The following is a 14,420-nucleotide window of genomic DNA, read 5'->3' as shown; positions in this document are numbered from 1 at the left end:
ATGCAGGTATAAAGTAGACTAAAAATGTACCGTAGTAGCAATATAAAATATAACATATATGTAATGAGATCCCCGTAAGGGACAAGCGGTAGTAAAAATGGATGGATGGATGCAATATTTACATATTATACATACAGTATATGATGTATACTGACAGGGGCGCCGAAAAGGGGGGGTAAAGGAGACGGATTCTAGGGGCCCATGATGGAGGGGGGGCCCAGAGAGGCCCATAATGATGATGAAATTATAATACAGAAAAAATAATGACACTGTGTTGGGGGCCCTGTAAAGATTCTTTTCATGGGGCCCAAAATCCCTAGCGGCGCCCCTGTATACTGATATATTAATTATATTATATTTTTATATAATATATACAATATAGAACAATGACCATGTACAATATTACAGTACATGTAACAGCTGCAGCATAAAATAGAGAGCAGAAAATATGCATAACAAATGATTATTTATTAATATTTAATACTCTAAATGTATTTTATTTTGTTTTCTTTCCTTGTTGTTGAAAGTGTCTTGACTGTTGAGTGAATTATAAATGTATATTTGTTGTTAAAAAAAAAAAAATATATATATATATATATATACAGGTAAAAGCCAGTAAATTAGAATATTTTGAAAAACTTGATTTATTTCAGTAATTGCATTCAAAAGGTGTAACTTGTACATTATATTTATTCATTGCACACAGACTGATGCATTCAAATGTTTATTTCATTTAATTTTGATGATTTGAAGTGGCAACAAATGAAAATCCAAAATTCCGTGTGTCACAAAATTAGAATATTACTTAAGGCTAATACAAAAAAGGGATTTTTAGAAATGTTGGCCAACTGAAAAGTATGAAAATGAAAAATATGAGCATGTACAATACTCAATACTTGGTTGGAGCTCCTTTTGCCTCAATTACTGCGTTAATGCGGCGTGGCATGGAGTCGATGAGTTTCTGGCACTGCTCAGGTGTTATGAGAGCCCAGGTTGCTCTGATAGTGGCCTTCAACTCTTCTGCGTTTTTGTGTCTGGCATTCTGCATCTTCCTTTTCACAATACCCCACAGATTTTCTATGGGGCTAAGGTCAGGGGAGTTGGCGGGCCAATTTAGAACAGAAATACCATGGTCCGTAAACCAGGCACGGGTAGATTTTGCGCTGTGTGCAGGCGCCAAGTCCTGTTGGAACTTGAAATCTCCATCTCCATAGAGCAGGTCAGCAGCAGGAAGCAGGAAGTGCTCTAAAACTTGCTGGTAGACGGCTGCGTTGACCCTGGATCTCAGGAAACAGAGTGGACCGACACCAGCAGATGACATGGCACCCCAAACCATCACTGATGGTGGAAACTTTACACTAGACTTCAGGCAACGTGGATCCTGTGCCTCTCCTGTCTTCCTCCAGACTCTGGGACCTCGATTTCCAAAGGAAATGCAAAATTTGCTTTCGTCAGAAAACATGACTTTGGACCACTCAGCAGCAGTCCAGCTCTTTTTTTCCTTAGCCCAGGTGAGACGCTTTTCGCGCTGTTTCTTGGTCAACAGTGGCTTGACACGAGGTATGCGGCAGTTGAAACCCATGTCTTTCAAGCGTCTCTTGGTGGTGGATCTTGAAGCACTGACTCCAGCAGCTGTCCACTCCTTCTGAATCTCCCCCACATTTTTGAATGGGTTTTTTTTCACAATCTTGACCAGGGCGCGGTGATCCCTATCGCTTGTACACTTTTTCTGACCACAGTTTTTCCTTCCCTTTGCCTCTCCATTAATGTGTTTGGACACAGAGCTCTGAGAACAGCCAGCCTCTTCAGCAATAACCTTTTGTGTCTTTCCCTCCTTGTGCAATGTGTCGATGGTTGCCTTTTGGACAGCTGTCAAATCTGAAGTCTTCCCCATGTTTGTGTAGGCTTCAGAACTGGACTGAGAGACCATTTAAAGCCCTTTGCAGGTGTTTTGAGTTAATCAGCTGATTAGTTTGTGGCACCAGGTGTCTTCGAAATTTAACCCTTACACAATATTCTAATTTTGTGACACACGGAATTTTGGATTTTCTTTTGTTGCCACTTCAAATCATCAAAATTAAATGAAATAAACATTTGAATGCATCAGTCTGTGTGCAATGAATAGATATAATGTACAAGTTACACCTTTTGAATGCAATTACTGAAATAAATCAAGTTTTTCAAAATATTCTAATTTACTGGCTTTTACCTGTATATATACAGGTAAAAGCCAGTAAATTAGAATATTTTGAAAAACTTGATTTATTTCAGTAATTGCATTCAAAAGGTGTAACTTGTACATTATATTTAACAGAGTGGACCGACACCAGCAGATGACATGGCACCCCAAACCATCACTGATGGTGGAAACTTTACACTAGACTTCAGGCAACGTGGATCCTGTGCCTCTCCTGTCTTCCTCCATACTCTGGGACCTCGATTTCCAAAGGAAATGCAAAATTTGCATGGTTGGGTGATGGTTTGGGGTGCCATGTCATCTGCTGGTGTCGGTCCACTCTGTTTCCTGAGATCCAGGGTCAACGCAGCCGTCTACCAGCAAGTTTTAGAGCACTTCATGCTTCCTGCTGCTGACCTGCTCTATGGAGATGGAGATTTCAAGTTCCAACAGGACTTGGCGCCTGCACACAGCGCAAAATCTACCCGTGCCTGGTTTACGGACCATGGTATTTCTGTTCTAAATTGGCCCGCCAACTCCCCTGACCTTAGCCCCATAGAAAATCTGTGGGGTATTGTGAAAAGGAAGATGCAGAATGCCAGACCCAAAAACGCAGAAGAGTTGAAGGCCACTATCAGAGCAACCTGGGCTCTCATAACACCTGAGCAGTGCCAGAAACTCATCGACTCCATGCCACGCCGCATTAACGCAGTAATTGAGGCAAAAGGAGCTCCAACCAAGTATTGAGTATTGTACATGCTCATATCTTTCATTTTCATACTTTTCAGTTGGCCAACATTTCTAAAAATCCCTTTTTTGTATTAGCCTTAAGTAATATTCTAATTTTGTGACACACGGAATTTTGGATTTTCATTTGTTGCCACTTCAAATCATCAAAATTAAATGAAATAAACATTTGAATGCATCAGTCTGTGTGCAATGAATACATATAATGTACAAGTTACACCTTTTGAATGCAATTACTGAAATAAATCAAGTTTTTCCAAAATATTCTAATTTACTGGCTTTTACCTGTATATATAAAAAAAAAAGTTAGCGCGTTGCTTTTGAAGAATACCGAGCTGCGTTGACGGAGCCTCGGACAACACGCACTCTATCCGTAGACTGAGAGTATAACTCGTATAGTATAACTAGTGCTTGGTCGTAGTTATGAAAAAGCAACTTTACGGAGCCTATATTCGTTTGTCATCGAACATTTTTGTTTCCCATTTAAAAAAAAATCTGATTTAATATGGGATATGTCTTTATAATATTCACCCCTTTTAAAAACGGTGACTGTCTCTTTAAGAGTGACGTAGCGTGGCCAGTCAACGTAGGACGGTGTGTGACTTGTCTGTCCTCCGGCTGCCATCCCCATCATGGCCTCCACGCCGACACCACCACCGCCGAGGATGAAGCCACCAGCTAGCGGCGTGGAGACGGACACGAAGCCGAAGCCGAAGCCGAAGCAGAGGCACCGGTAGAGGCGAGCCGCGCCGGCGGAGAGCCGCCTCGCAGCCCACATGCCAGCCCCGTCTCCCCCATGCCTGCATTTCAAGCCAAGTCCGGCACTCAATAAACCGAGGGTGCGAACCCGGGCGGCGGCGCCAGAAACATGTCAACAAACCGAGATTATTCGGTCAATCTGTCGGTGCAGCAAGTGCTGAGCCTTTGGGTGCAAGGGACGGCGCTGCAGCATTTCACAGGTAAGTCACGTGTGCCCTTATTCGGCCGCTCGTAAGCTGGAGTGGCATTGATAGTGGAACACAGCACCATGCAGTACCTCCATAGGGAAATGAATGACTCAAGCCAGTCAGCGTGCTACATACAAATATCATTCCAAACGGCTCGTGTATTGTTCAGTGACGAGGGGGGCAACCTTTCGGGAAGTAAATAATTCCTACCCCCTCTCTCTTGCTCTTTATTCAGCCGATAATTAACAGGGAGGTGTAATGTAATGTAGCTAATGGCTGCCTTAAAATCAATACTTTTCCCAATGCAATTCTGAACGGCGAGTCTTGGGTATAGGCTAGATCAGTTTTTTTTCCAACCTTTTTTTTTTTTGAGCCGAGGTACATCTTTTTCATTGAAAATATCCGGAGGCACACCCGAGCAGAAAGCATTAAAAAAATGAAACTAAGTTGACAGTAAAAAGTCGTTGTCGCAATTGTTGGATATGACTTTAAACCAGGCCTGGGCAATTATTTTGACTTTAGAGAAAAACATGTGTCTGGGGGCCGGTATATCTATTTTTAGGAACACTAATACAAAACATCACAATAATGTCTGATTGAATGCTAAAAACGTTATGACAGACCGCCTTAAAAAACGTAATGGAATTTAAAAATTTTCTATGAACGATAAAACACTGAATATTGACAAAATATGAACTTAGTAACTTAGTAATTGTGAAAAATATAAACAGTTTTAACACATATATGTTCTGTTTAACCACTAATGCAGGCCCGGCCCTAACCAATCTGGCGCCCTAGGCAAGATTTTAGGTGGCGCCCCCCCCACATCGGCAGTGAAGTGTATATACTCACAAGAAACCGAATAGCTTTGTCTTTGACCTTTTTTTTTACTTAAAGAAAGCAAATTAACAATCAGAATAGTTAACAAGATAAAAAAAAATATGAATAAATAAATGAATGCAAAAAATAAAAAATGAATATATGAAATACAATATTTTTTACATACATATTGCTTAATTAACATTAATGATGTGCACTTTAGCAACTAGGCTTACAACTATACCTTATATATAAAGGGGTGGAAAAGTGACTATTACCTGCAGGGCAAACATTAGCTAACCAGAAGGCAATAACACCTGCTTAAAAGATCTAATACAAATGTCCCTGAGGAATGTAAGGTGGGAGTACTGTAATTACCTAACGTTACATTATTATTTTCCATAACAATTTAGCCCCCTCCACAATATTAACCCGACGTTAAAACAGAACTAGCTACTTATAGATTAGCAATTGCCGAATCATGTAACATTAGCTTAATGCTAAAAAGCCAGGTTACTATCACATTCTGTAACAGACAAATAATTTCATGTAGGCTAACGTTACCTACCTGCTACCTCTGTCTTTTTCTCGTTTCTCCTCCTCTTCTTTTCTCTTTTTTCTTCCCTGGGCACCTGACAGTTTTGGCCGTTTTGACATCTTGTGTTGATTTTTTGATGTGGTGACATCCAAAAAGAGTCATGATACGGGAAGGGAGGGGGCGCACCGTGCGGGGGGGCGTAATATTGTAACAAATAATATTTCTATTATATAGGCTTTACTTTGCATTTTAATTAACGTGGGATTATTTTTTGTATTTAGAAATAATAGTACCAACTTTTTTTTTTTTTCTCCAACATTTGTGGCACTGGCGTGGCGCCCCCTGATGGACGGCGCCCTTAGCATTTGCCTATACGGCCTATGCCACGGGCCGGCCCTGTCTGGGGCATACTTGCCAACCCTCCCGGATTTTCCGGGAGACTCCCGAAATTCAGCGCCTCTCCCGAAAACCTCCCGGGACAAATTTTCTCCCGAAAATCTCCCGAAATTCAGGCGGAGCTGGAAGCCACGCCCCCCTCCAGCTCCATGCGGACCTGAGTGACGTCAGGTGCGCAACACCACGTAAATCGTTGGCCAACCAAAAAGTAACCCCAGTACACTATAGCCAACATTCACCAGGAGATGGCAACAGACAAACATAGATAACTCTATTACATTATTCCCCTTTTAGAAATGTATAGAAGTTACTCAAAATAAATAAACAACCCAACCAAAAAATGCAGCAGCTCAATTAAAAAACTGTACTTAAGCCACATTCTTTTTTCTTTTTTTAGTACTGAACTCTTAACCCTCATTTGTAAAAAAAAATAACATGCTTATTATACAAACAGTATTTGTACACCTTTAACACAGATTTGTATACTGTCTTCAGAGATTCAGTTTTTTTGGTGGTACTCGAAACCTTTCTGGGTACCTGCGAAAGGGTGTTCAGCATGGTTAGAAAAATAGTTCAGCATGGTTAGAGAATAGAACAAGGATGGACAATTCAACCCTTAACTCAACAATGAGTAGATGAGTCTTATGTGTGTGTATATGTGTAAATAAATGAACACTGAAATTCAAATATTTCTTTTATTTATATATATATATATATATATATAATAAAATAAATATATATACAGCTAGAATTCACTGAAAGTCAAGTATTTCTTATATATATATATATATATATATGTATGAAATACTTGACTTGGTGAATTCTAGCTGTAAATATACTCCTCCCCTCTTAGCCCCACCCCCACCCCCCACACCCCACCTCCCGAAATCGGAGGTCTCAAGGTTGGCAAGTATGGTCTGGGGGCCGGTATATCTATTTTTAGGAACACTAATACAAAACCTCACAATAATGTCGGATTGAATGCTAAAAACGTTATGACAGACCGCCTTAAAAAACGTAATTGAATTTAAAATTTTTCTATGAACGATAAAACACTGAATATTGCCAAAATATGAACTTAGTAACTTAGTAATTGTGAAAAATATAAACAGTTTTAACACATATATGTTCTGTTTAACCACTAATGGTAACATAAGCTAGCCAATGGTGTTATAATTACTTTGAAAAATGTAACTGACAGCAAGTTGCAAACAGCCCCTTTAATGGCAAAGACTACTTCCTGGTAGTGGTCTATACACTACTGCCATCTAACGTTTTAAGGTCACAAATGCATGTAGTCTACTGTATAATATAGTACTGTACAGTACTTGCAAATGAGACACAAAACTGTAGAAAAATAAGATAACAACTGGACTCGGGGGCCACATTTAGAGAAAAAATGTGTCTGGGGGCCGGTATATCTATTTTTAGGAACACTAATACAAAACCTCACAATAATGTCGGATCGAATGCTAAAAACGTTATGACAGACCGCCTTAAAAAACGTAATGGAATTTTACATTTTTCTATGAACGATAAAACACTGAATATTGACAAAATATGAATGCCACACCCCCTTTTGATCTGCATATTTTACAATCAAGCAAAACGCAACAAAATGCAACAAGCAGTGAAATATGAACGCGAAGGGTACAAAATAGACCCACCTACAATCTGATATATCTGATATATCACTAAGCTTTAGAACTTTGTTGTGAAAATCTCCTTCCGCGTCTGTGGAAACGCTCCCCACCCACACTGCTTGGTGCCTCGTCTGAGCTGCTGTGACGTAGATTACCATAGTAACTAATTAGATGACCATAGTAACTAATTAGATTACCATAATAACTAATTAGATTGCCATAGTAACTAGTATATCATCCAAAAGTGCAGATTCCAACCATTGAAATACTTTGTATAGTTCAAGACCTACGGTCATTAGAAAATATCACTGCACATCATAATGGCAGCTACACTTTCCATCTTAAAGATCTAAAAAAAAAATATTTGGGAATGTCCGGCGGGCCAGATTGAAAAGCTTAACGGGCCGCATGTGGCCCCCGGGCCTTAATTTGCCCAGGTCTGCTTTAAACCATAACCAAGCATGCATCAATATAGCTCTTGTCTCAAAGTAGGTGTACTGTCACCACCTGTCACATCACACTGTGACTTATTTAGAGTTTTTTTTGCTGTTTTCCTGTGTGTAGTGTTTTAGTTCTTGTCTTGCGCTGTTATTTTGGGTGGCCCTTCCTGTTTTGTTGTTGTTTTCCTTGTAGCAGTTTCATGTCTTCCTTTGAGCGCTATTCCCCGCACCTGCTTTGTGTGAGCAAGCAAGACTATTTAAGTTGTTGCTATCCTTGTTTGTGTGGACATTGTTGATTGTCATGTCATGTACGGACGTACTTGGTGGACGCCGTAAGTTTTTGCTGTCGTCCAGCATTCTGTTTCTGTTTACTTTGTAGCCAGTTCAGTTTTACTTTCGTTTTGCATAGCCATTGCCTTTTCTTTTCCCTTTCCCTTTCCCTTTGGTTAATTTTTTGGTTTAAGCCTTACATAAGTTTTTACCTGCACACTGCCTCCCGCTGTGGTCTGCATATTGGGATCACAACGAACCATCTTTGTCACATTCCGACTTTTACAAAGCAATGAACTACCTGCTGCCACCTACTGATATGGAGTATTACGTGGTTACCCTGCCGAGTTCTACACAGCACAGACACTAAGCAACGGCACATTATTTGCAGATTATAATTATTGATTTGCAAAAAATATTTTTTGGACCAACGAGGTGAAGTTGCATAATTTCCCACGGCACACCAGACAATATCTCACGGCACGCTAGTGTGCCGCGGCACAGTTAGGAACATTTGGAAACTGTGGACCTTGTGTCCTCTGGACCAAAGATGAAAAGAACAATCCGGACTGTTATAGGCTCAAAGTTGAAAAGCCAACATCTGTGATGGTATGGGGGTGTATTAGTGCCCAAGACATGGGTAACTTACACATCTGTGAAGGCACCATTAAAGGGGAACATTATCACCAGACCTATGTAAGCGTCAATATATACCTTGATGTTGCAGAAAAAAGACCATATGTTTTTTTAACCGATTTCCGAACTCTAAATGGGTGAATTTTGGCGAATTAAATGCCTTTCTATTATTCGCTCTCGATGACGTCACAACGTGACGTCACATCGGGAAGCAATCCGCCATTTTCTCACTTTCGTCGGTGTGTTGTCGGAGGGTGTAACAACATGAACAGGGACGGATTCAAGTTGCACCAGTGGCCGAAATATGCGAAAGTGGCAAGAAATTGGACAAAATTTGTTCAAAATACGAGGGTGTGGGGAAAGCCGACGAAATGGTCAGTCGTTTGTTCCGCACACTTTACCAACGAAAGCTATGCTACAACAGAGATGGCAACCGTCCCTTATGCCACCGAAGATGATCAAGAGAAGAATATCGACCTTAGCTTCCCTGGCCTGCTGACATCAACTCCAAAACTGGACAGATCAGCTTTCAGGAAAAGAGAGCGGATGAGGGTATGTCTACAGAATATATTAATTGATGAAAACTTTATTCATTACTCGCGGTTTTACGTAAATTATTATACATAAACTGTGTTTACCAATAATTTAGCTTAAAAACTTTTTCTTTTTTTTAATCATTCGAGTACATTCGGGTAGTCTTGTGTAATGCAGTATTTTGTGTCTATTTAGGTATGGTTAACCTGAGTGCTAAAATCGTGGAAAAATATATGTTCTTAGCGCGCCTGAAATGGGCTGTCTGCACTCTCAAAGTGCATGTTGTTGCCAACTGTATTTCATATGCTGTAAACCTAGTTAAAGTTAAGTTAAAGTCCCAATGATTGTCACACACACACTAGGTGTGGTGAAATTTGTCCTCTGCATTTGACCCATCCCCTTGTTCACCCCCTGGGAGGTGAGGGGAGCAGTGGGCAGCAGTGGTGCTGCGCCCGGGAATCATTTTTGGTGATTTAACCCCCAATTCCAACCCTTGATGCTGAGTGCCAAGCAGGGAGGTAATGGGTCCCATTTTTATAGTCTTTGGTATGACTCGGCCGGGGTTTGAACTCACAACCTACCGATCTCAGGGCGGACACTCTAACCACTAGGCCACTGAGTAGGTGGCCTAGTGTATGTAACAAACACATACCAATCGTTGGTTAGAAGGCGATCGCCAAATTCGTCCTCGCTTTCTCCCGTGTCGCTGGCTGTCGTGTCGTTTTCATCTGTTTCGCTTGCATACGGTTCAAACCGATATGGCTCAATAGCTTCAGTTTCTTCTTCCATTTCGTTTTCGCTACCTGCCTCCACACTACAACCATCCGTTTCAATACATGCGTAATCTGTTGAATCGCTTAAGCCGCTGAAATCCGAGTCTGAATCCGAGCTAATGTCGCTATAGCTTGCTGTTGTACCCGCCATGTTTGTTTGTATTGGCATCACTGTGTGACGTCACAGGAAAATGGACGGGTGTATATAACGATGGTTAAAATCAGGCACTTTGAAGCTTTTTTTAGGGATATTGCGTGATGGGTAGAATTTTGAAAAAAACTTCGAAAAATAAAATAAGCCACTGGGAACTGATTTTTAATGGTTTTAACCCTTCTGAAATTGTGATAATGTTCCCCTTTAATGCTGGAAGGTACATGCAGGTTTTGGAGCAACATATGTTGCCATCCAAGCAACGTTATCTTGGACGCCCCTGCTTATTTCAGTAAGACAATGCCAAGCCACGTGTTACAACAGCGTGGCTTTGTAGTAAAATAGTGCGGGTACTAGACCGGCCTGCCTGTAGTCCAGACCTGTCTCCCATTAAAAAATGTGTGGCGCATTATGAAGCCTAAAATACCACAACTGTTGAACAACTTAAGCTGTACATCAAGCAAGAATGGGACAGAATTCCACCTGAAAAGCTTCAAAAATGTGTCTCCTCAGTTCCCAAACGTTTACGGAGTGTTGTTAAAAGGAAAGGCCACGTAACACATTGGTAAATTATACACCTCCCATTCTTGCTTGATGTACAGCTTAAGTTGTTCAACAGTTGTGGTATTTTAGGCTTCGTAATGCGCCACACATTTTCAATGGGAAACAGGTCTGGACTACAGGCAGGCCGGTCTAGTACCCGCACTTTTTTACTACAAAGCCACGCTGTTGTAACACATGCCTTGGCATTGTCTTGCTGAAATAAGCAGGGGCGTCCATGATAACGTTGAACAACTTAAGCTGTACATCAAGCAAGAATGGGAAAGAATTCCACCTGAAAAGCTTCAAAAATGTGTCTCCTCAGTTCCCAAACGTTTACGGAGTGTTGTTAAAAGGAAAGGCCACGTAACACATTGGTAAATTATACACCTCCCATTCTTGCTTGATGTACAGCTTAAGTTGTTCAACAGTTGTGGTATTTTAGGCTTCGTAATGCGCCACACATTTTCAATGGGAAACAGGTCTGGACTACAGGCAGGCCGGTCTAGTACCCGCACTATTTTACTACAAAGCCACGCTGTTGTAACACGTGGCTTGGCATTGTCTTGCTGAAATAAGCAGGGGCGTCCATGATAACGTTGAACAACTTAAGCTGTACATCAAGCAAGAATGGGAAAGAATTCCACCTGAAAAGCTTCAAAAATGTGTCTCCTCAGTTCCAAAACGTTTACGGAGTGTTGTTAAAAGGAAAGGCCACGTAACACATTGGTAAATTATACACCTCCCATTCTTGCTTGATGTACAGCTTAAGTTGTTCAACAGTTGTGGTATTTTAGGCTTCATAATGCGCCGCACATTTTCAAGGAGAAACAGGTCTGGACTACAGGCAGGCCGGTCTAGTACCCGCACTATTTTACTACAAAGCCACGCTGTTGTAACACGTGGCTTGGCATTGTCTTGCTGAAATAAGCAGGGGCGTCCATGATAACGTTGAACAACTTAAGCTGTACATCAAGCAAGAATGGGAAAGAATCCCACCTGAAAAGCTTCAAATATGTGTCTCCTCAGTTCCCAAACGTTTACGGAGTGTTGTTAAAAGGAAAGGCCATGTAACACAGTGGTAAATTATACACCTCAGCAGCTGCTCCCAAACAGTTGTCATTAAGTTTAAAACAATAACCATGCAAACATGCTTAGCAAGTATGCACAATTTCCATTTCAAAACAAGGAGTAGGCAGAAACATATTTTATCTGATTCTACGCTGCCTTTTTTTTTGTGTAATAAGGATTTCTGATGTGTTCTCTTCTTTTAAAACGTGTATGTAAATAGTGTGCGCCTCGCCACGCCATTGGAAAAGACAAAAAGGTGCACAGGGTTTGAACCTCATGCATTCAAATGTAGGTGTGAAATAGAATTTGGACGGTGAAAAAAAACAAAAAAACGCTTGAATGTGCAACGTTGCCTTCTTTGGAGAAGCTGCGTGCATCCTGTGTTGAGAAATGTGTGAGAAAAGAGGTAGCGGACGATGCTGAGTCAGCGGCATGTAAAGCAGCGAGGAACTGCAGGCAGAGGCGCGGCGGGAGAAGGGCGCAGGAAACGCTGCCACCTGATACCCCCTTTTGCGCCATACCGATCCAACGAGGTGAAAAATGACCTAGTGAGACGTGAAATGGGGTCACGGCGAGAAAGGACTGTGGCGATGCACGCACGCCGACAGGTCATTAGGTACACCTGCGCCCTGTCATGACTTCCAATAGCTGCTTTAAAAAGATCAGGCCCAGTTGGACTTATGGCTGTGGAACCACAGTACATCGACTGTTTGGGTCTGTTGCAGGGGTCGGCAACCTTTACCAGTCCATGAGCCATTTTGACCAGTTTCACAAATTTAAAGAAAACAATGGGAGCCGCAAAATGTTTTTGAAATTTTAAATGAAATAACACTGCATACGAAGTTTTATTTTTGCTTTGTGCTATGTAGAACCAGGGGTCTCAGACACGCTGCCCGCACCTTTATGTGGAATTTGAATACTGGTGCGGCACGCGAGTTTTAATTGAATGGCGATTGTCAGCGTCATGCGTGCCGTGATGGTACAGCATATAGCACCCACCAGTGTTGGGTTAGTTACTGAAAAGCAGTAACTAGTTACAGTTACTAGTTACTTCATTTCAAAAGTAACTCAGTTACTAACTCAGTTACTTACACCAAAAAGTAATGCGTTACTGTGAAAAGTAACTATTTAGTTACTTCTTTTTTCTTTTTTTTTTAAAGCTCCAATTAATGCCCTTTTAGCCTTTATTTCAGTACTGTTATTGCACTGGAGAATAATACAATCTGTTGATCAACTTGACATGCATTTGCATCACTCAACTCTGCTAAGCCATGTGGTCTACATACAACACACAAAGACAAAGATATGTTACAAAGGCCAATTTGTTTCTGGCCAGAACAAATTGACAAAACTATTTTAAATAGCTGCAACATAACATACATAAGTAACAAACAGCATAATAACAGCATAGATGTAAACCAAGAAAGGCACACACTACATACACAAAGCCTAACCAGGCGTTTTTTCCTCAAGAAATTCTGACACAAAATCATGTCTGAAACCCAGAACACTACACATTTCCCCAGTTTTAGTTTAGAGATAAGGAAAGATTGGCCTGGCCCACTAGCATCCCTCTTTATGTTTGTGAACTTTATAGTCTATACATTTAGAGTGATGTGATAATCAAACACTCTAGAAGTCTAGAATGAAAGAGTATATAAGAGAATTGACAGCAACGTTCCCTCTCAGGAGCGCGCATGTGCAATTGCGCACTGCTCAAGCGTCCTCTGCGCACGGCAAATCTATGCCACCCACAAAATCAAATAAAAAAATAAGCGCATAACAATTTTCGACACGACACGGACACGACAGAGAAAACCGTTTTCGTCATCATTGTTCAAATATTGTAACGTCTGTCGAGACGCTTTGAGGACATGAATTCCATCCATCACTTTACTGAGCAAAACTCTTTACTGTCGGCCATAAACACATCACCAAAACATGAGTAAAAAAAATGATATCTAGCAAAACTGGTGGTAGCAGGGGTGTATAATGTAGCCCGGAAGAGCCAGGGCTGCATGGGATTCTGGGTATTTGTTCTGTTGTGTTTATGTTGTGTTAAGGTGCAGATGTTCTCCCGAAATGTGTTTGCTAATTTTCTGTCTGATAAGATAATTATTCTCACTAAGCAGATTTTATGTTAGAGTGTTTTACTTGTTTTAAGGGTTTTGGTCCTAAATGATCTCAGTAAGATATTACAGCTTGTTGCTGAGATTTGATGAGCTATATTGAGTAAAACATGCTTGAAACTAGAATATCAAGTGTTGCAAAGCTGTGTCATCAACACTCACAAGTATAAAACTACTTTTTTAAAGTAATCATTTCTTATTTCAAGCATGAAAAAAAAAAAATCATGATTTTGACACAATTGTGTCCCATAATTAAAACAGATGACAGCCAAATGGACTTTGCTGTTTTATTTTCAATGAAACAATAGAAAATACGTACTCATATAGTAGTACAGTAAAATGACAGTTAATATTTAAACATTTAACATTTGACATTTCAAACAATTTTGAACAGAAATAGTTCATGCACTTTCAGATAAATACCTCAAAATTACAATTAAAAAATTTTTGGCCGGGGGCTGGGCTGTATATTTGCGCACTATTTGACTGAAAGAGCACGCACTTGGCGCGATGATGTCATGTTATCCATGGAAAAATGCATTTTTAGACCATATGATTTGCCTGAGCGGCTAGGAGACCCCGAGAGTAACAAGCGGTTGCATTGTTGCCT

At 40.7% G+C, this 14,420-nt stretch overlaps 1 protein-coding gene across 1 annotated transcript in view; it reads left to right on the top strand.

The window, feature by feature from the left end:
• The first annotated feature begins 3,519 nt into the window (after window positions 1-3,519).
• tmem170b (transmembrane protein 170B) overlaps window positions 3,520-14,420 on the top strand; it is a 45,824-nt gene continuing 34,923 nt past the window's right edge. Inside the window, exon 1 of the mRNA XM_061983200.2 lies at window positions 3,520-3,882. Coding sequence (XP_061839184.1) covers window positions 3,792-3,882 — 91 coding nt within the window. The 5' untranslated portion in view covers window positions 3,520-3,791. The remainder of the gene's footprint in view (window positions 3,883-14,420) is intronic.

This window comes from Nerophis lumbriciformis, linkage group LG21, assembly GCF_033978685.3.
Source record: "Nerophis lumbriciformis linkage group LG21, RoL_Nlum_v2.1, whole genome shotgun sequence".
Lineage (NCBI taxonomy): Eukaryota > Metazoa > Chordata > Actinopteri > Syngnathiformes > Syngnathidae > Nerophis > Nerophis lumbriciformis.
The sequence above is the reverse complement of the archived record's forward strand: the minus strand, read 5'-3'. Positions and strand labels throughout refer to the sequence as shown.